The sequence below is a fragment of the Mytilus edulis genome, chromosome 2, assembly GCF_963676685.1.
Source record: "Mytilus edulis chromosome 2, xbMytEdul2.2, whole genome shotgun sequence".
Taxonomy (NCBI): Eukaryota; Metazoa; Mollusca; class Bivalvia; order Mytilida; family Mytilidae; genus Mytilus; species Mytilus edulis.
Window position 1 is genome coordinate 17,251,908 of NC_092345.1, and position 24,145 is coordinate 17,276,052.

The 24,145-nt window shown below is 32.5% G+C and overlaps 1 protein-coding gene across 12 annotated transcripts in view; it reads left to right on the forward strand.

The window, feature by feature from the left end:
• The window catches only part of LOC139511592 (uncharacterized), a 63,341-nt gene that overhangs the window by 27,006 nt on the left and 12,190 nt on the right, over positions 1-24,145 (forward strand). For 3 of the 12 annotated variants that reach the window (XM_071298452.1, XM_071298453.1, XM_071298454.1), the window contains exons 4-5: positions 8,329-8,651; positions 9,706-9,805. In XM_071298452.1, coding sequence (XP_071154553.1) covers positions 8,329-8,651; positions 9,706-9,801 — 419 coding nt within the window. In that variant the 3' untranslated portion in view covers positions 9,802-9,805. Of the gene's footprint in view, positions 1-8,328; positions 8,652-9,705; positions 9,806-10,107; positions 10,182-13,085; positions 13,249-24,145 lie in introns of all 12 variants that reach the window. The other 9 variants (XM_071298458.1, XM_071298459.1, XM_071298460.1 and 6 more) reach the window with 5 other exon arrangements.

Here is a 24,145-nt window from a genome sequence, read left to right on the forward strand (position 1 = left end):
AAACATTTTAAAGAATACAGATATGAAAGACCCCCTCCTCCCCAATGCAGACACCCCTTGTTAGAATAATTGTTGACATGGTATTTGAACTATTCGTTCTAATATCACAGAAACAGATTTTAGCATGCCACCTATCTCGTATAACTATCAAAGAAGTACAATGACCATATGCATATAAAGAAACTGAAAACTTTGCAAGTTTTGGTATAAGAAAATGGGAACACATTCTACTAAAAAAAGAAATGTCAACGGCAGTGCAGTCTCTCTTCATAAAGAAAAATGTTCACGTGATCAGGGAACGACCATTTAACTTCAAGCGGGTTATGTTTTTTTCCTAAAAAAAATATTGTGATCCCCAATTTGATGGAAAAAAATATTTCTGGTCAAGCAGATGAAAAAAAATATTTTGAATGCAGATTCCCCCCTACCTTATATAGTGTTAAACAACACATGCAAACATGCGACACGTAAATTACTCTAGCAAACAACACCACCCCTTTTGACACTCACAATGGAAGGTGCCAGTTTTCACTATTCCGATTTACGAGCATTTTTTGCTGTTGTAAACTTATTCTAACAGATTCCTCACAGAGAACGCGGCAAACTTTACAAAGTTCTATTTGGTTTACCACAGTCTTTATAGTACAACGTACCGCGTATTAACTAACTCTTCAATTAAGTAGTGTATAAACATTGTTGTATATATAGACTAACTAAACTAATGTTCATCTCAAAATAATTCTGTACACTAAACTAGGCATCTCGCATACAATCGTCTAAGCGGTAAAGCCTAACTGGTTCCTTAACTTTCTAATTTCTCTGCTTTGGGAGAGATACATAGCTGTGTATCGTCATGTTAGTTATTCGATAAAGCTTCACAAAGCTTATTTAGTTTGACAAAATGTTCGCTACACCGCGTCTCATTCATTCACGTCATGGAAAATTGATGAAAATCGTGAAAATCATGATGACGTAGTGAAAACGATGAAAATCTTAATGATGTTGTGAAAAAATGATGAAACTCGCAGAATTAAATGGAGCTTAATTGACTATTAAAATGTTAATAGTCACTTAATTGTCTATTAGTTAATAGTATCCTTAAAAGTGATTCGTGCAACGCTATTAAATCACTCTATTAACTAATTGTCAATTAGATATTTAATAGTCTATTAGAAGTTAATAGTCTATTAACTTAATAGACGTTTGTGCAACCCAGTCCTGTTGTATAATATGAAATGAGAAAACCAAATATATATTTGTTTCACAACATATTTGAAACCTTAATCATTGATAATATTGTACCATTTAGAATTGACTTTACTGCCCCATTCATTTATTGATGCTGCACATTGACAGAAAATAGTTCAGTATTTCTCTACTTCTAAGACCTATAATTAAATAACGTGGTGTAAGAATCTTTATAGAAATACATCAGTCCACTGAAAAATGGGTCACTACAACCTACATTTACTATTTAAGCAACTCCAGTGAAGTTTTTCATCTTATCTAGATAAAGTCAAGTGTACATTGGTCATGATGGTATCAGAGGTGTAAACAATTGTTAAATTTTGTGATTAGGCCAGTCACAAGTAAACCACTTATATCATGTATATTGAGTATACAAAAATTATATGAAACATGTATTTGATAGGCAGCTAAATATATTCATTTCCAGGGAGATTATTAAGCTGTCCCTCTCCATCAGTCATATAATTAAGGTCTTTCCTTTTACTAAAGGGAAAGACCTTACTGTATTTCTTTTGTTTATTATTATTATTCTTCCGTTAAACTTTGACAAATTTAGCCGCGTTAACCGTAAGACGTGTCGCTTTCATATTCACACTTTGTATAGGTGTCATGAATACCTATCTGGAACTCACCCTGTGAGTCGAAATATTTTGTCGGTTCGGAGTAATCCCTCCGAAACCAAAAAACCTTGTTATCGTTCCAACACCGTAACCGTAATAGATAGAAAAAAAACGAAGGGTGAAATTTGTTCAGGACCAGACCCCGGTTCTTCGTTACATTTGATTCGAAAAGATTCAACGACTCATTGGTAGGGTTATGCCCCTTTGAAAATTAACCGGTGTCGGTGGACCACCAAAACTCAGAAACCGTAAATCGTAGAGACCTAGGATCTTCACCATTCATCAACAATTCATGAGACTTTCAAAAATACCTCAAGGTCAAATGTGTATGTTGACCTTGACCTTTGAACTAACACCTTGTTATCAGAACAACTCAAAAACCATTATACTTACAGAAGTTTTAAATAGTGGAAAATGTTTGGGTCATTACGGCGCAACTTTGTTATATTTTGACAGAAGAGATTTGACCTTTTTTTAAGGGGCATAAATCCTGTTTTAGGTTTCTGAAAAGACAAAATCAGCTTTTACTATATAACCAAAGGTCCTAGACCCATGGGGTCTTCAGCAATGACATTGGGGACTAATGACCTTGACAAAGGTCAAAAGGTCAAAGGTCAAGGTCATGTCCCATATAGCGAATTATGTGTTTTTGACCTTATTTAAAGGATTTTCAGTGTGTTTTAAAGCTTTTCAATACATTCTACGTCTATTGGAACATATATTTTACATTATAAAAGGAAAGACCTCTCAATTGTTCAAGAACAATTGACATTTTAATTATTATTATTATTCTTCCGCCAAACTTTGACAAATTTATCCGCGTTAACCGTAAGACGTGTCGCTTTCATATTCATACCTTGTATCGGTGTCATGAATACCTATCCTGAACTCACCCTGTGAGTCGAAATATTTTGTCGGTTCGGAGTTATCCCTCCGAAACCCAAAAACCTTGTTATCGTTCCAACACCGTAACCGTAATAGGTAGAAAAAAAACGAAGGGTGAAATTTGTTCAGGACCTGACCCCGGTTCTTCGTTACATTTGGATCGAAAAGATTCAACGACTCATTGGTAGGGTTATGCCCCTATGGAAATTAACCGGTGTCGGTTGGACACCAAAACTCAGAAACCATAAGTCGTAGACACCTGGGATCTTCACCAATCATCATCAATTTATGTATTTTCGAAAAATACCTCAAGGTCAAATTTGTATGTTGACCTTGACCTTTGACCTAACACCTTGTTATGGGATAATCTCAGGAACCATTATACTTACAGAAGTTTTAAATAGTGGAAAATGTTTGGATCATTATGGCGCAACTTTGTTATATTTTGACCAAAGAGATTTGACCTTTCTATAAGGGGCATAACCCTTGTTTTAGGTTTCTGAAAACACAAAATCAGCTTTTACTTTATAACCAAAGGTCCTAGACCCATGGGGTCTTCAGCAATGACATTGGGGACTAATGACCTTGACAAAGGTCAAAAGGTCAAAGGTCAAGGTCATATCCCATATAGCGAATTTAGTGTGTTTAACCTTATTTAAAGGATTTTCAGTGTGTTTTAAAGCTTTTCAATACATTCTACGTCTATTTGAACATGTATTTTACATTAAAAAAGGAAAGACCTCTCAATTGTTCAAGAACAATTGACAGTTTAATTGACTTTGAATTTTTTAATAGTTAACTTGTTGCACAGTCTAAAAATATTTCTGTGTCAACAGTGATATACATGTACAGTCTAAATTTGGGTAGAATAAAATTGTATCTAGTGGATAATAACCGAAAAGTGTTCCACCAAATTGTACCTCCAATTTGAAGAGGTGTTTTTAGTTTAATACTGGTTTATTTTTTTTGTTTATAGCCTTTTTGAAAAGATCAAATTGTAATTGTACATAATTAAATCATTTGTTCAAGTTACAGTTTTTTATTGGACATGCACCAAAGTAAAAATGCAGTGTTATATATTAATAATATTATTTATTTGTGCCAGTTTTAAACACAATTTCATAAATTTGTTGTGTATAAATGTAAAGTGTAGGTTAGGTGTTACAATGCAGTTTTATTGTTAACCATGTTAAATATGTACATGTACAACCATTCAAATGAATTAAAATAGTTTAACATTACATTTTATTTACATTTTTAATGTTTTGAAAATGTTACTTTATTTGAGCACAAGCATTGACAAGTCAGCAAATTACTTATGTACATTTTATGCTTGACCACATATAGATTTTCAATTTTCACTCTGTCTGTGTGTCCTGATTTGGTTGAGTTTTGCATTTAAAAAGCCAAGGGTGTCTGATGGGTCTAAGAACTTTAGTAGTGTAATTACTCTATCACTAGCCTGTCAGCACTGAGGTTGTTAGTTTGAATTCTGTGTACCTTGTATGGCAGGTGCTCTCAACTTGATTGACTAGGATTGTCAGTTTGCTTACAGAATGTCAGTGGTTTTCACTGAGCACTCCAGCTTCCACCACTGGCATCAATATAAACTGACCACCACAAAATAGCAAAATAGTGTTGAAAGTGAATTTAAAGACCAATTAATAAATTTAAAATCCATATGTCAGAACTTTTGTTTGTATTTCATTGATTTATTTACCTCCGCAGTCAGCTAATTAAGAAAGGCAATATAACATTGATATACATTTCATGTCAGTTCAAAGTTGGTTAAGTTTTTCTGTATGGTCTATTTCTCATCAACTAAAGCAGATGTGTATGATTGCTCATGAGACTACCCTTCAGCAGATACCAAATAAAGTAGAAGTTAACTATTGGTCACGATACATCCTTCATACTGCAAATTTCAAATTGAATAGCAAGCTGTAAAAGGCCATGTTTTGCCATAAATTATTATTAGATTGTTTCATTTGGTCCGAGTACACAGTTATCGTCCTTTGATTTTCGTTGTCCACGAATATAGTCCTTAGTGTGGACAGTGTGTTACTTGCCAATTTTTGTTATACCCCTTCCAAATTTATTTCTCCATGTTTTATGCCTCATATAGCAAGTTGGGGGGTGAAATGACACTGTAAAAAAATTTGGGTCATAAATATTAATGTAAAGTAGTGATTAGGTCCAGCTGAAAAAGGTCAGAAATTAGCACTTCGGAAGCTGTCAAAAGATTTCAAGACCCCCTTAACACAAAATTGTCCATATTTTGAGTTAGAGCTGATGAAGTTTTCTATAATTTTGATATAATTTGTCCCAAAAGTAGTACAACACACTGTAAAAATATTATTGAGAAAGCGCAGGTGGGATTTTTTTAATTTCCATTTATTGTCTAAAAGAAATGCACTACGAAATAACTGTGTACTCGGACCATTTAATATAAAATGGAATTTGTTGTCTTCTCAATCAATAAAATAAAAAAAATGGTTTTAACTCACACAGGCATTTACATGCTATTGTCATCATCATTTGCCATCCATCCATAACTTTAATTCTTGAACTAATAAACCAATTTTCACCAAATTTTGTGTGAATAATCTGTAGGGTGTCTAGTATCAACATTGTGTTTGTTTTTTCCCCTTGCCAGTCAACAAATAGGCAGTCAGGACTAAAAATAGAACATTTGGGTAAAAGGCATTAGTTGTTTTATATCTTCAAAACCATAAAAGAAGGGGTGGGCAATAGGGGGTCTGTTAACATGTTAACAACACCTTGATTTGGGCAAAAATAGTTTACAACAAATGCAAAAATGCTGATAACAGTTAACAAAGTGGGTTGAAAACAGTGAACAGTTTAAATTTATCTCGGATATCAGTTAACAACACAATATGGACCAAACTGTTCCTATAATCAAGATCCAACTACTTCCAATTTCACCAAATATATCACATGACTGCTATTAGGGCTGTTCCAGATTATCATGATTAAACGTATTAATTGGAGGCCATTTTATTATATTCTTACCACAGTACCGGTCCAACATGTCCAACCATAAAATAAAAGTTTTCATTTCAATAACTTTTAAAGTTACTAAAAATACATCCATGCTTACTTTATTTACCCTTAAATGACCATGTTTTGCTACACTGTAATTTGATGGTCTTCCTTATTTCAAAATGTATCTCAAAAAATTATTAGACATGTAGGAACTGTTTAAGGAAAAAATAATCAGCAATTCATGATCTACAAAAATCGCATTAATAAGGTGTATTTCCCTTGAATGACGATTTTGTTCTTATTTTAGTGTTTTTGCCAACTGTTAATTCAGAAGCTATTCTGTGCTTTTGATTTTGAGATTTTGGAAGTATTGACACTAATGCAAGAGAGATTATAGAGATTTTAGAAAAATCTTTTTTGTTAAATTTATAAAGATTTAACAAATATCAGAATGGGAGTGCTCATCATTGCTAGTCTCATCAAATTAAAACAAACTCACAATAATATCTGATTTTACAGTCGACTCATAGACTATTCAACATACGTAGAAACAGCAAATATTAAATACAAAAATGCAAAAACAACAGAATAATAGGATGACCCACCAATAATACAACTGCAAGAACACAATGGATATATATTGTTTCATAACTTTGGTGCAAACTATGATCTGCCACATATATATATTCCTATAAGGTGTTAAATGGTGGACGCCCTACAGTGATCAATCTGTCATCCCTTCTGTCCTAAACAAATTTTGTCCGCTCTTTGTCTAGAAAAATGTATGATTTCAAGGTTTATACTTGACATGTATAATAACCAACACCCTAGGGTGTGTCATAATTTATGTACAACTTCCTAGATCAAAGATCAAGGTAAAAAACATTGGTTTCAGTGGACAACCCCATGACCTATAGTAAAGTTTGTGTCCTTTCTATATCTTGAGAAACGTTGATTTCAAAATTTATACTTGACATGTATATAAACCAACACCAGAGGGTATGTCATAATTAGGGCCCCACCAAAGGCGGGTCGCCCTATAGTGATCAGTCCGTCCGTAACACTTTGTGTCCGCTCCATATCTAGAGAACCATTATGATTTCATACTTTATACTTTACATGTTTATTAACCACCACCAGAGGGCGTGTCATGATGTATGTACAACTTCCTAGGCCAAAGGTCAAGGTAAAAAAACTTTGGTTTCAGTTGACAACCCTGTGTCCTGTGGTGAAGATCGTGTCCGCTCTATATCTTGAGAACCGTTATGATTTCAAAGTTTATACTTGACATGTATATGAACCAACACCAGAGGGTGTGTCATAATTTATGAACGACTGCCTAGGGCAAAGTTCAAGGTCAAAAACTTTGGTTTCAGTTGACAACCCCATGTCCTATGGTAAAGATTGTGTCCGCTCTATATCTTGAGAACCGTTATCATTTTAAAGTTTATACCTGAAATGTATATAAACCAATATCAGAGGGTATGTCAATTTATGTACAACTTCCTAGGTCAAAGGTCAAGGTCAAAAACTTTGGTTTCAGTTGACAACCCCATGTCCTATGGTAAAGATCGTGTCCGCTCTATATCTTGAGAACCGTTATCATTTCAAAGTTTATACTTGACATGTATATAAACCAACACCAAAGGGTGTGTCATAATTTATGTGCAACTTCCTAGGTCAAAGGTCAAGGTCAAAAACTTTGGTTTCAGTTGACAACCCCATTGTCCTATGGTAAAGATCGTGTCTGCTCTTTATCTTGAGAACCGTTATCATTTCAAAGTTTATACTTGACATGTTTATAAACCAACACCAAAGGGTGTGTCATAATTTATTTACAACTTCCTAGGTCAAAGGTCAAGGTCAAAAACTTTGATTTCAGTTGACAAACCCATGTCCTATGGTAAAGATACAATTTTTTAATGCACATTATTCACAGCGGGGCCCACAGAGATGGCTCCCATCTCAATGATATCTAGTTCATGTTCATCTTCATAGGTCAAAGGTCAAGGTCAAAAACTTTGTTTCAGTTGACAACCCCATGTCCAATGGTAAAGATACAAATTTTTTACCACACGTTATTCAGTGTGGCCAACAGAAATGACCATGTAGTGCATCTGTACATCCCAAAATTTTTATGAAACTTGTACACAAACAGCGGATTTAGAGGGTTTTCTAGGGGTCCCAGGCCCCTTTTCTGGGAGAGCAGGCCACCTCTAAAGCAGACAGTGGGCCCCCACTTATGAAAATTTTGGATCTGCCACTGCAAAACACAGATTAAATTTGAATTTTGGTGACAACACTTTTACCTTTCAAGAGTAGCCCCCCTTTAGAAATGGAAAAATTGCAGACCTTTTGTTCTTTTTCTTTTATTTAAGTTTGCCAGTCAACCAAATGTTATGATACTTATACACTATATTGTAATTTTTAGTGAAGTACACATTTCTTAGGGTCTAAATGGAGACTTTGGTTCAACCATATAAATCAATTATCCACAATCCATGAAAATAAATGAATTCACTATATAAAAAAAAGATAAACATTTGACTCATATTTATCATTTGTTCAGGAGGTATGGATGATACTGACGGTGCAGACTATGGAAATGATCTCCATTCAGATAGAGATGATTCAGCATACAGTATGCCCCCTTCAGCAATGGGACAGTACAGGAAAGACGTTGAATTGCCTACATTTGAAGATCCTATAGTAAGGAGAGCTTTAGAGGACAATAAACCACCATCTCGTCATATGTGGTCAAAGATAATCACCAGATGTGCCTATCATTTATTATCTAAAGGCGTGCCCAGAAAACATGACTATCAAGCATTTGCTGAAAGTTTCTTCAGAAGATACCCATGTGTGGGAACTTCAAGAGGACCAAATCCTTGGGTAGGTATTCATATTTTTATTGTAAATTTACTATGATTTAAAGTAAGCATGTTGACAGTACTTTTGCACCAGGGTTTACGGTAGTGTGTTTGAATTTCTCTAACATTTTTGAATAGATTTTTCAAAGAACTGCAGAAATAAAACACTTTTGGTGAAAGACCTTAATACTAATCAAATGCTAAATCTGTAAGGTGTGGTGTATGTTTCACTTGGGAGTCAGCTGATAAATAACTTCCCTGATTTGTCATGTTTGTATGACTAGTAGTAGTTGACAATAGCCCGGCATTATGTTTTTCTGGTCAGTGCATATGGTTGCATGGTCAGGTTCAGGTAAAAGTTTTTGATTAATTTTTTTCCCAAAATTGTTGTCAGATCATCTTAAAAGTTTTAACACATGTTCATTATGATGTGAACTTTAATGCTAAATTAGAATTTTGATCTGGATTTTGCTGTTAACTGAAATTTGTGAGCCGGACATGGTGTCCCATGGACATATATTCTAAATACTGTGGATTAATTTATTTTTTGTTGGTACCAATTTTCGTGGTTTGTGGAAAACTTGCATACTCGTAGATATTTTGTGGTTTTGGCAAAGTCTGCATACATTCCTTAAGAAAATATGTAATTCGTTGAATTTGGAATTCGTGGTACCTTTGTACCCACGAAATTCACGAAAATTTATATCCAACTAATATTACTGAATCACCTGTAGATATTTGTACATACCATTGAATATGACGGAACAATAAAATATTACCTGGAAACATTGTTTGTTTAATCAGCAAAAAACTAACCCTCATTTTCACATCAATCAGACCTCTTACTTACTTATCCTCTTCGCTCCGGTCTGAGCATAAGGTCAAAATCAGACCTCTACTCTTTTGAAAAAATTTAATCTAGTTGTCCCTTGACTGCAGCTAGCCATCAATTTTTTGTTAAAAAAACAGACAAATAAAATTGGTTATATATTCAGTTTGATCAGTAAAAAATAAGTTAAAATTTACTGTCAACAATTCTCTAAAATTGACCAAAGTTTTATTTGTCTGTTTTTCAGACCTCTTTTACCAAATCAGTTTCCCAGAAAGTGAGGACATTGAGATACATATCGAAACGTCGTTATAGTCATCAGAAGTTAAAGATCAAACCCTAATCAAGTTGGTAGATTTTGTAAAAATTATAATAATATGTGTAGCTTTGAACAATCAGAATACTTAATTCATCTGTCTTTCTTACAATTTCATTCCTATATAGATATGATCAAATCAGAAGATGTGGTATGAGTGCTAGGGAAACAACTCTCCATCCAAGTCACAATTTGTAAAAGTAAACCATTATAGGTCAATACACTGATAAACAATGAACCCTCTGAGAATTATAAACAAATTGTATGCTGTGAAATTGTCCTGTTAAAGAGACATGATATAAAAAATCCCCTTTTCTGCTTACTATTTTCCAGAGTGCTATGGCCAAGAAAGTTTCTCAGAGGGTTCGTTGGTGTCGGTGGTATGATAGAAAGAAACCTATATCATGGTAATAATGGCTCCCTATTCATTTTTTTTTAAAAACATATTTTGTTTCAACCCTAAAAAGCAACTAAGGTGGCCTGGATTTTTTACAGTCTCATTTGCCAGGGAAAAGCAAATGAGGGAAAAAATAAACTCCAATTATAACTCATTAACATCTATCTTTATAATCATCCTCTATCTATGTACACAAATGAACATGTAATTATCCTCTAACTGTATATTATTACATCTCACCATATATCATTTGAATAAAGTATTCATTCTATCTGTAAATATTTTTTTTCTCACAAGAGCTACCTGTTTTTATTCATATTTTTAATTAGATTAATACCGTAGTCCCACTAGATCACGATCGCACTACAATCTGTGAAAAAAAATGAAAATTTTGACGATCGTACTGCAATCATGCAGATCGCAGTAAGGTTGTATTACGATCATTATGAGATCTTCATGATCGTGGCCAACTTTGAACATGGTCAAAAGCAATCGTGGTGTGGTCATGGCCATGGAGAGTGCAGTAAGGTCTAGATAAGATCGCAAAGTTCACTGAACCATCGTAGAGAAAGCGTAGCAAAAGCGTGATTCTATTTGTACAGATTTCGCTACGATCTCACATCGACTTTATTACGACCTCACTATGACCATCACTTTCTCACCACGACCCAACTATGCTTCCACCACGACTTAGCCACATTTACACCACACTGTCTGTCGACTGTTCAAGACCAAAGTATGATTCTAGCACGACCAGGCTTTCCTCATCATGCTCTGCTTACGACCTGACTAGGTTCATACTACGACCATCATGCTCATTGTCATTTTCACATAAAATATTTAAAAACTCTCAAGGTTTTTTTTTGTTTATGTGTATTTTGGACTTCTTGTCCTTTTTCTTTAAAAGCTCAACTATGATTGGCACATCTGTGTCATCCCTGCTATCAATCACTAAAACATCGTCATTTTAAGTTTAATGGACCAACATAAGGTTGTGCTTCAGGTTGGATTGGTCGGTCCGACATCTCTGCTGGATCATGATTCGTTACTATCATAGCTCCCTCTGCCTATACACTTACCCCTACCACCACACCCACATGTTCTGGTAGATTTTGGTGGCATGACTGTGTAGTTTCCAAGAAATCTACCTATTAATCAGAAATAGAAGGAATGGAACATGATGTTGACGTTATTGCTGAGAACATAATAAGATCGCGGTATGAACATAGTATAATCGTGGTAAGAACATGCTATAATCGGAGTACAAGCGTGGTAAGATCGTGTTGCAATCGAATAACTTGTGGTATGGTCATAGTGAGAATGTGATGAGCGTACCGGTAGTAAGATCATGATAATTGTAGAAAAAGCATGGTGAGAACGTGGTATAATCATAGCAGGATCGTTGTTAAAGCAGAATGATGACGTAGAATCAGCGCGAAAACAATGAAAATTAAAATTTTCATGCCGCTCATACCGCAACCTGATTTCATTTAAGATCATGGTGAGCGTGGTGCGATCGTGATCTAGTGGGACGGGGGGCTTTAAGTTGTAAATTTAAAGGTTTTATCCATACCTAAAAAGTATTAAAAAACATAATGTTCTTTTGAAATATCAATTATTATTTCAGTATTAATTATCTGTATAACTATTTATCTAAGTAATTGTTTTCATTACTCCAGATTCATTATTATATGTAGATTAACAATTTCAGTTGATTTTGGATATTTTGGAAAACCATGAATTTGAATTTTTCAATAGTTGTAAAATTTCTTCAGGTTTTTAAGCAAATTTTGCAAAACTACAAAATAAAATATCAGTGAAAAATATAATTGTGCCAAAATCCTGGAAAATTGGTATCTAGGATAATACACGATTCCACAGTTTTCACTCTTTGAACATAATGACATTGGTCATCTACTTGAAATGAGGTTTTCCACATTTAAACCCATTGCTTTGAACTATGAATATAGTATCACATCATTTATTTGTTAAAATATAGATGCTGTGTTTCTCAAAAGGTATATATATTAGAATACTATGAAAGCAAAAAGTTTCTTTCTGGTGATTGCTGACATTTAGGGTATATGATTTGCCAGAGTCTACTTATAGATAATTACAATTTTAGAAAAACTCCATACAGATACATATATCAGAATGCTAGTTCTTATTATTGTTACACTTTATAACCAGCTCATTATTCACATCAATAAAACCATCACTATAATTTCTGGATTACAGTAGACAAAGGTTTTGGTTTAATAAAGTTAATCTTGAAGATGTTGACAAGAAGCTTGATACATTAGCCAAGTAATGCATAGTCATAACAATGAGAACATATTAAAATGTGTATATATGAAAAAATAGCATCTTGACAAAGATTAGCGAGTTACTGTCCCAGTAACTGAAAATAGATAAGGGGTAGTGTGAGCCAGTCATCCTCATGGTGTCCTATGATTTTAAACACATATGGATTCATTTATTTTGTGGGTACAGTGTAACCTGTGTTATCTGACTCACTGGGGGCCAGAAAAAATGTCTAATTAAGAAGGGTGACGAGGGTGTTGCAATTAATACTTAGATATTTCCTGCAAAGATAGGCATATTTTGGGATCATGAAAAATGTGTGATTAAAGCAGATTGTTTGAATACTCAGGTGTTGGATAAGACAGGTTGCACTGTACTACTTTTTTTTGTCGTTTGAGAAAAAGATTTATTTTTGTGGTTTTGTCAAAATCTGCATACAAGCATATAGATTTAACTTTGTTGTTCACCTGTAACAATGAAATCCATGAAAATTGGTATCCAAAAAACAATTAGGAATCCACAGTATACACACCAACATCTTACCAAACATTTTAGATAACTCAAAATTTTCAGGGGGAATAACAGATTTTATTTTGTTTTCTCTTTTCAGACACTTTTGGCCTTAAGATTATCATCAAAAATTCGTAAAATTAGATGGAAAGCTAAACAAGAATTGAACAAAAGACATTGGCCCACTTCATAGGATATCGTACAGTTCATTATATAATATCCATCTTAGCTGATTATCATTCTCTGCCATCATGACTATTTAGGCAGTCCAGGCAATTACTGAAAACTGTAATATTACATTAAAATGTAATATTACACAAATCTGTAATGTTACAAAAAACTGTAATATAGGGTTTATATTACTGAAAGTTGTAATATAATAGTATTACTGAAAACTGTAATATAAAGACAATATTACTAAAAACTGTAATATTACTGAAACTTGCTATCTTATCAAAAAATGTAATATAGTACTAATTCCCCTTTATCTCATGAAATATAACTTCCTGAGAGCATTTGAGTATCAAATTACATAGCCTATAAATAGTGCTGCAGGATTCAGTTCATCATTTACATTTGAGACAATGGAGGTACCAGAGAGGATAGAAAATGGTGTGGAAATCTGTGAAAGTGAAGGGTAAGTAAAAAGTTTTCTTTTCTTTTCTCCAATTTAGAAAATTTTTCAAAGTATCTCAGTAATTTTTTCAAATTAAATAATATGTAAACTCTTCATTCTAATGATTTTTATTCTGGTGAAATGTCTATTAAAAGAGTGAAACGCTGTTTAAGTGATGCACCCTACAAATTAACAAGTGAAAATAATGGGAGATAACTGTGGTTATACTAGAATTTTTGTGAAAAATGAGAAATTTACATTATAATAATAATTAGAACAGGTAGAAATACTTCTTCAATATATTGAGGAGAATTATTGATGTTATGGTTAATTATTTGAATTGAGAGCAGTATTATTATAAGTTTATTAAATATTAAGTATAAGTTATACAATATATTTCTTTGTTTCATTTGAATGTTTTAATTGATAGTATGTATGTATATTAGAAAAACTTAAAATGTGTAAATTATGAAAATGTGTAAATTATGACAAACAAAAAATATGATTTATATTTGTAAATACATTGCTATAGTATGTACTTTATAGCTAAGTATATAATCAATACATGCTATGCTGAGTAACATTTCATGGTTTATTGTGTTATATAAGTGTTCCAAAAGTTTTCTTATTGCCAGTCAAAACTATTTTTTTTAATGTCTTAAGGATGTCTGCTGGTCATGTTTTTGAATTCTTGTCATATTTTCGATTTTCTCAGGTTTTATCGATCCAAATGTATTAAATTTTTTTTTACACGACACCCCACTTTTGTCTTCATAAATCTGTTCAATAGATCATTTCAGATTTAGTGATCCGGCGGCATGAAATCCTTGTTATTTTTTCTTGGTTTAAAGGGTAAAAAACAATTCCAATGTTAACAAATAGTAAAGTCTGAAGAAAACCCTTTTCCCGCCATTTTCTAAATGTCTCGTATTTTGAAAACTACACACGAGACTAATGATTTTATTACTTTATTTTGTTTAAATATCAAAGTTGTTTTCATTTTAAGCAACCACATGAAATCCTTGTTATTTTAAATTAGAGCAGCAGACATCCTTAATAGTATACAATGATGAATGCACGGATAGCTGGTTTTGGAGCTTAAATTTTTTCAGGGTGCCTAGATTGATTCAATTCTATTTTTAGACTATTATATATTTTCTGTTGAAGATTTTATTTCACTTTTTAGTTTTAATTCAGAAATGTTTTTGAACTGTTTTTCATTTATTTATTATTGCAAAAATTGTAAATGGTAGAGTTACTTGTATTCTGAATTGTGATGTCAAATATGTATTCAGCATTTCCTCACATTGTATTTTGCACTATTTTAAACCATACAAAAAAAATCTGAATAAAAAATATTTGTAAAAAAATCATAGAAAAATAAGTATTAAAAAAAATCAATAAGTTAATGGAAAACATAGGTGTTTACACATGATCAAATTCTCATCTGGTCACCTGAGTTTAAAAGATAATTAATACTTCAACTAATGCACTTTTTTAAAATAGTTAAAGTAAAGGCAGAAATGTGCTGATGTTGAGTGACCTGTCTACTTTTACTTATGAGCTAGATATTTACTTCCAGCCAATCTAATTTTGAGTTCAGAACATGAATTTTGTTAAACATTAAAATGTTGTAATCCTGAATATGCATTTAACTTGCTTTTGGATATCTAAGAGCCATTCATTCAGCAACCTGTGTTAGTATTTAAACACCTTCGGTTGTTTGTTCATATTGCTTGACCGGTATGAGTGTTATTTTGCAATACAGATTTGATTTCATCTGATTTTTTTTATGTTAACTTGGACAAAGGAGGGATAGACTTGCTACAATTCCCTTTTTGTATTTTTTATTCATACTACTTTATTTATTGATTGATGCTTGCTTAACGTCCACTATACTACTTAATATGTTTACACAAGGAAACTGTGTGATAGATAATGAATGTTCCAATATATTAATCAGAGACGGATTAAGGGGGCCCATGGGGCCCGGGCACCCCTTTTTTTGAAAAAATGTGATTGCTTATATAGGGAATCACTGAAGTGTGACTTGAGCGGGCCCCCTCTAAGGTCAGTCAGTGGGCCCCCACTTATGAAAATTCCTGGATCCGCCACTGTTAATTTTGCATTTACATTGTCAGTAGCCTGGGATAGTTTACTACATAAAAAAATATCAGAAAGGAAGTTATAAAAAGAGTCTTTAGAAATTTTAACTGTAAAGAGATGTAAGCTTATAAGATTAAATACAATTAAAGGAGCAATAAATTTAACAGAAGAATGAATATATATGATCACCAGAATGAGAACTGCCACATTGACAATTGTAGCATTATGTCTATTTGGCATATTAATTAAAAACAAAAAATGTGACCAATTTGAATCAGTAATACATGCAGCTGGGAGGAAGTACTGATACATGTATCTCATAAACTAAAAGATAATCATTACTGTTGAAGTTAAATAAATTTACAATACATGTAAATGAATTATGAAGTAAAGACTACTGAAATTTTGCCGTCAAGATATTGAATTTCTATTGCATAATTAAAACTATTTTTTTATATTTAAATCTCAAATTATCACAGAAAGTTTGTGAAACAGTCTGTAAATGCAGCTAGCATTTTTAAAAGTAATGGGAATATGGTAGGTGGTACAAACTAAGCCAGATGATAGAGAAATTTCTTAAACCACTTATCACTCAAAAACACTTTAAATACCATACCAGCTTCACAAATATATTTCCACAATCTCATCTCTTGTTATCAGTAATTTGTTAGATATAAATTTGTGGTCACACTTTCTCAATTGATATTATAACCACATGTTGACTTTAACTAGAATAGACTTAATCAGAAAAATTTTACACATAAAAACTATTTTTCTGTTCTTCCAGCTTCATAATGTTTCAGTTTACTTATTGAAACAAAAAAACATTGAAACTTTTGATTAATTTTATCAATCAAAATAAAAATAATTAACTATACACATATGACTTATTAATAACAAGAACTTTCTTTAAAAAAGATATCCGACGTATTTCAATTTGAGTATCTGTTTAAAACTATCATTTCGATAACCTTCAGAAGCACAATGATTTAAGGTCCTCGTATCTTTCTATTCACATTCACCAAAACCCTGCAGAAATTTCACATGCGTAGGTGCGTTCTAAAAGTCATGTACGTTCGTACAACAAAGTTTACATTAAAAATTATATAATTGTCATGGATGCAAAGAGCTATTGGAGAATCAATTATTTTAATAAAAATATAAATCTTTGTAAGATCTAGTTCAAATATTTATAGTTTTTCACTTGCTTTCCATCACGATATAATTAACGAGACGTTTTTTCAAACACAACCAAATCACCCACCATGACAGCATTTTGTCCAATCACAAAAAGGATTTTCGAGCATGCATATTCTGTTGCCATAGTTAAGAGTCCTTAAGTTCAAAGGGCACAAACCGAAACTGTACCGACTACGTCGTAAAAACATGTTAAAATTCCTGCTGTAAGAAATAAGACTCCATATTTTTGAACTTGCAGTCCTGGACAAGAAATTAGGCATTAGTGCTAAATGACTTAATGACAAGTAATATCTTATAAGGCAACCTACATTTTTTCCTCACCTGGCCCACAGGGTCAAGTGAGTTTGTCTCATAATTTGGTGTCCTTTGTCCTGATCCATTAACAAAAATCCTCTCCTCTAAAACTACTGGGTCAAGTTAAACCAAACTTGTCCTGATTTATCTTTGGGGTATCTTGTTTAAAACGTGTATTCTATGACCCCTCCCTTCAACCAAGATGGCCACCATAGCTTCAATCAGAACATGGGGGTAAAATGCAGTTTTTTGGCTTATATCTTTGAAACTATATTTGCCTGCATGAAATTTCCAGACGCATAATACAACTCATTATTAGGTTTGTTACTCTGAATTGATAATTTCAAGGACTTTTTGCAGTTTTTGGTCATTATCTTGAATATTATAATATATAGAGAGAAACTGTAAACAGCAAAAATTTTCAGCCAAGTAAGATCTACAAATAAGTGAGCATGACCCCATAAGGAGTTACTGCCCTTTAAAGTCAATTTTTAAATTCATTGTAAATTTTTGTAATCTTATACCAAAATCTCCTCTGAAATTACTAGTCCTAATTAAGTCATCTTTAGGGTATTGAGTTTAAAAATATGTATCTGATGACCTGGCAAATTTCATTATCTCTAAGAAAGAGACGTCCACTTTTATTTTTTGTCTATCTGATGAGTTAAGCCTTTTTCAACTGATTTTTATAGTTCGTTCTTATGTTGTACTGTTATACCACTGTCCCAGGTTAGGGGGAGGGTTGGGATCCCGCTAACATGTTTAACCCAGCCACATTATTTATGTATGTGCCTGTCCCAAGTCAGGAGCCTGTAATTCAGTGGTTGTCGTTTGTTTATGTGTTACATATTTGTTTTTCGTTCCTTTTTTTACATCAATGAGACCGTTAGTTTTCTCGCTTGAATTGTTTTACATTGTCTTATCGGGGCATTTTATAGTTGACTATATGCGGTATGGGCTTTGCTCATTGTTGAAGGCCGTACGGTGACCTATAATTGTTAATGTTTGTGTCATTTTGGTCTTTTGTGGATAGTTGTCTCATTGGCAATCATACCACATCTTCTTTTTTTATATAACTGGAAACAACAATATTAATGTAAAGTAAGATCTACAAAACAAGACACAGACTCAAAAACTGAGAATTTTTAGGAAGGGGTGAACAGCTGAGACATAAAGTACCCTACCCTTTTCATATATTGTGTTTATCAAAAATATATACCTTGTCATATATTAATTAACAAAACACAGAAGTATAGATATATTTTTCATCTTGTAAGTTCATTAGTGTACAGATTTATTTGGGGTCCTGAACCTCATCATGTTTATATGTTAAAAAGAAACGTAATCGTAACAATCACACTTAACTTGTAAATTAAATTCATCACATCTTTTAAAATTATTTTCTTCTATTTTCCCCTTATTTATTTTTTAGGATGAAGAAATTTCTATTTCAATTTCAATAGACAATAAAATATGTTTCATCAGATAAATGCAGTATATTCAACCTAAAAGTGACACTTTCACTAAGTTTTAGGTTTTAATGAAAAACTGATAAAAAGTTACATAGCTGTTCCCTCTAAAAGAAGCTGACATGGAATTTCTTTTAATAATTGTTATCATGTTTCATGTCTACAACTTAATGTTAACTAGGTACAAATGTCAAAATGGTCAGATTTATAGCATCTATAACTAGCATCAGTGGAAAAACCACATTAACATAAATAGAAATAAATTGGTTTGACAAATAGCTGATGCATTTACAGGACTTCAGTATAACCACATCAAACATAAATACTGCCATCTGATTAGTATCAGATACTTATGATGTAATCAAGCAAGTGATAATATCAACCTATTGATATAGATTAATCTGAATTTCTCACCCTTTTCTAATATTATAGAGCATGAAATAGTGACCTTTTCCAGGGTTCATCCTTACCACTCATTTACATTTGATAGTTAGTGCCCCCACCTAGCTGAAACAAATGTCAGTTAAATAAAGTATTATAAAGCATTGAGAAAGAGGTTTTTATTATTGTATTGATTTAATATATAAGCTAGGGTTGCTATTTAATTGATCTTTTACACTGAAAGAAAAAGTTTTCTTAGGACTGAATATTTCTGTTCTAATGTTAAAGATTCTCTTCTGATGTTAAAATACCATGGAAGTATAATTTCTTACTATAAAACAAAAACCAGGTGTCTGTACATGTGTTAATACTTGGACTTTCCCACATGTCATAGACAATATTTACACAAACAATTAGAACTTAAGGAATGTAACCTCCAGTGGTGCAACCATTATGAAGTGACAGATTACATTAATTTGATCACAATATTTTGTAGAACTTATGTTAAATTATTATTAAAGCCTCACTGAAGATATTTGAGAATAAAAATAGTTCACTATATAATTTCACATGAATGTTTAGTGAGAACCCAAACAGAAATAATAAGAATTGCACTTTGAATATTTTATTATGCCCCACCTACGATAGTAGAGGGGCATTATGTTTTCTGGTCTGTGCGTCCGTTCATCCGTCCGTCTGTCTGTTCGTCCGTCCGTCTGTCCCGCATCAGGTTAAAGTTTTTGGTCAAGGTAGTTTTTGATGAAGTTGAAGTCCAATCAACTTGAAACTTAGTACACATGTTCCTTATGATATGATCTTTCTAATTTTTAAACCAAATTAAACGGTTCACTGAACATAGAAAATGAAAGTGCATGTTTCAGGTTAAAGTTTTTGGTCAAGGTAGTTTTTGATGAAGTTGAAGTCCAATCAACTTGAAACTTAGTATACATGTTCCTTATTATATCATCTTTCTAATTTTAATGGCTTATTATATTTTTTATCCAATTTCATGGTCCATTGAACATGGAAAATGATAGTGCGAGTGGGGTATCCGTGTACTTTGGACACATTCTTGTTTAACAAAACTTGTAAATATAAATTAGATGAAATTGTGCTTTTTTTTTTAAAGATCGAGCTTTTCATTGCCTTGTTTTAAATTTTTTTTTTAAATTTCTTTCAGAGCTTGAAGTAACTTAAATTTTGTATGATTGATAATTATTTAATTAATTATGTTAATAAACAATTTTCTTCACAAGACACTATTTTATTTGAGTTTCACCTCTTATAAAACATTTACATAATATTACAATTTCCAATATAAAAAAAGAGCCACTCTAAAAAGATTTATGAGAGACTATAATTTTTTTTTTAAATGGTATATATACACACATAAAATATAAAACATAAAACAAATTAGAAGTATACAAATGTTAAGAATATAATAAACATGTTCTTTCACATGTAATAGGTAATTAAAAATAATAAGATGTGGGGAATTGGTCATCATTTAACATGCTTTAGATTGGCTATTTATTTTTGTGGACTAGTAGGACAGATTATTTATTTATTTATCTATTTGGGCACTTTTGAAGCATGATTTTGCATTTTAATTAAAACGAAGGACTTTTATTCCTGTACACTATTTCAAGTGGTATTCCCTTAGCTCGCGATCAGATTTAACTGCTACCAATATGTCACCAAAATATTTCTTGTTCCAGTGAAACCCAACTAACAAAACATCAAAAGGCACTAGAAAAGACTTGCAGGATATGTGGAAGTTTAGATTTGCACAAGTCATCTCACCTTAAGTATGAATTTTCTGTGGAGCTATTTGAAATTTTTGAAGTTGATGTCAATTTGGACCAACCTGCAATTCACCCGATTGCTATTTGCAGATCTCACGAACTCCTGTTATTGAAGTATAGGAATCTAAAAGCTACCAATCAGGAGCAAGCCTTCAAAACAAGCATCAAGACGGTGAATTTTTATCCTCATACAGATGAATGTAACATATGCTTTATTAATAAATGCCGTGGGAGAAAAAGAAAAAGGCAAGGTGTGAAAAAAATAGATATTATACCATTAAAATGTAAGAAAACAGAAGATCTGAATGAATCAATTGATGATGAAAACCAAACTTTCGTATCAAAGACAATTCTAGAACAACACGATTCAGAAATAAGGCAGTGCTTACCAGAAACTTTGATTTCTGATTTTGAAACCTTCGATATTAATGCAAGGAAAGACTTCCTTACTAAACTTGTCAAGTATTTGTCTAGTGAAGAATTGTCAGAGCTCATGTTTACAGTAGGAAAAGATCAAGAGGAAAGTTTAAAAAATGATATTGAAGATATTTCACAGCAGTATAAAGATCACACGTTTTTAAAAGACTTCAATGCAGACAATTGGTTGTCAAAACGTAATATGCCATTGACACGGTTTATTGAAGGATTTACAAACTTTTCAGTAGCTGTTTCAAATGAAAATCTGAAATTATCTCTCTGTAGGATAATTGAACAAATTTATGCATTAAGATACCAGAAGCTTGTTTCTCCTATTTCGTTCCTACTTTCTCTTTATGTGTATTCAAAAACAAGTAGTAGATTAGTTGTTGACTTTTTGAGCAAGTCTAGTCCATGTGGTACTTACACTACATTGCAAAAATGGATTTCTAAATCAGGAACAACTGCTCCTCCCTGTCCACCTGGAGTTATCATGGCTGCCTTTGACAATGAACAAGTTGTAGCATATAAGAGAGGAATATCCCCAAACCAAAAGTCAAGATCTTCTGTTATTACATCATTAATATATGCAGCTATAAATTCAGATGACAACATGCAGACCTTCATTCAAACACAGGATGAATTCAAGCCAAAAAACTGGTTCAAATTGTCTCATTTTGATGAAAAACTAAAATTTGCTGAAACAAAAGACCAAACCGAAAGGAATATACAAGCTGAAAAAATTTTAAAGGAGAAAAACTATTTTTTAAGGGGAATAAAGGAAATAAGGGATCAAGACAACAATGAATATGAAGAACTTGAAAAATTGCATTATGAACAACTATATCATTTCATAAAACATGCAATTGAAACTGTTGTTGAAGAACATACAATGGAAGGGTCTGAAAATGCATTTATGGATAATATAGACAAAAATACACACAATGAAGAAAGAAGGAAAGACATTCTGATCTGCACATTATGTGGGACAGAAAATGCGAGACGTAAACTGGTCTGTGAAGGATGCAAGAATAGAGAAGGAATCAAAGAGGCAAGAACAAAAAAGTCAAATGGTCCTTGTAGCACTGTGTCATCCACAAATATCAAAACAGCTTCAAAAACACAAGAAATTCTACTTACTGACAATTCAAACCAAGATGAATATTCAAGATACCAGCATATTCCATCCAATCATCAAAACCCGACATCTGTAACAGTTGGGATGCCTGCATTTGTCAACCCTAACAGCAATGAATCCGTCTCTCTTGTAATGAGACATATTGGTATAAATTGTGGCATCAAAAGATATGGAGGAAGTGAACGAAGTTGGGCTTTTGTTTGCTGTGATGGAAGACCTCACAGTTTATACCACAAAATTTTAGAGGAATCCATTCTATGTAACTACTGCCAGAAGCCATTTCAATCTCGAAAGGTTTACAAGGACCATCATAAATCTTGCCATCAGAACTTAACATCATCCTGTTCAAGGGAATTCGATTGGGTATACATGCGCATAGGAGGAGGGCATTATGAAATGAATGTTTTAAAAGCATTTTTTGAGTTAAACTGGATACCCTATCTAGAAAAAATGTGTGAGCTCATGGGATTTAACTCAGAAAATGCTAAACACTTTGCAAAAACATGTAAAGACCACCATCTAGCCTGGCAACTATTGCTCACTTTTCATACTGCTGCTTTAAATGAAATGGTCATACCATTTGTAAGAAGTCTGATGAATACCAATGATGAACCAACAGTTGAAAATTATTTCAAATTTTATAAGCAATTTCAAGCACAAAATCCAAACCATGCATATCTCCATCTCCAAGTATGCAGATATTCCCAGGCTATTATCAACTTTCGCATGGGAATTCGACGAAATAATTCCCAATTAGTACATAGTGCAAAATTTCATCTGAAAGAACTTTTTTATGGCCGCTGTCATCCACATTACCAAAACATTGAATTATTTGATTCAATTCAGTATAAATTTATGCCAGAAGAAGTAAAAGCCTCCTGGGATAACAATACTTCATTTTCTGTAAGTGGAAACAAGTCAAAAGGACAAGATCTTGATTTTATCTTAGAAGAAAAAAACAAGGCAATTAAACAGTATTTACCAAGTGGAAGTGTGCCATCTGATGAAACCTGGAGAAATATTTGCTGCAATCTTAAATTTTTTGAAACCATTCAAGAAAAATTAGCAGAAATACTTGGATTAGGACAACAAACTGATTATGGCACTAAATTAATTGATATTTCAAATGCCATAACTAGTTTTCGGCCAGTGCTAAGAAAACATCTTGCTGCTATGGTTGATGACCACCAGTCTGTAAGTGGGAGAAAACTTCATCCCAATCTTGTAAATTTTCTAGAAACATCCACACAAAAAAGACAGGATAAAATTGACTCTAGCATTCTGGGAATAAATATTGAAAAATCAAGTGGACCTGTTTTTATTACTGATGACGAAGAAGAACTACACCAGAAAAAGATGACTAAAGCAGAGCTGAAAAATAATATAACAAAACTGATTGAAAAACTTTCTGAAAATGTTGAACTCCAAACCCATTATGTGGCAATATTAGAAAGTTTAAATGACACAAACACAAATAAAGACACTTATCTAACTCTATACTTTGAACTAAAGGATGTTACTGCAAATTCAACATCTGATTCCTAAAAAGAAATAAGATAAGAAATTAGAAAGTATGATTTTCTCTCAGTATACCTATTTATATATAAATATATATTTCTATGTTTGCAGAATTTTGTACATTAATCATTATTTGTGCTGAAATAAGATCTTAGCTTCATTCTTTATTTATTTTTATAAATTTTTGCATTCATATACATTAAGATTTGTTATGTA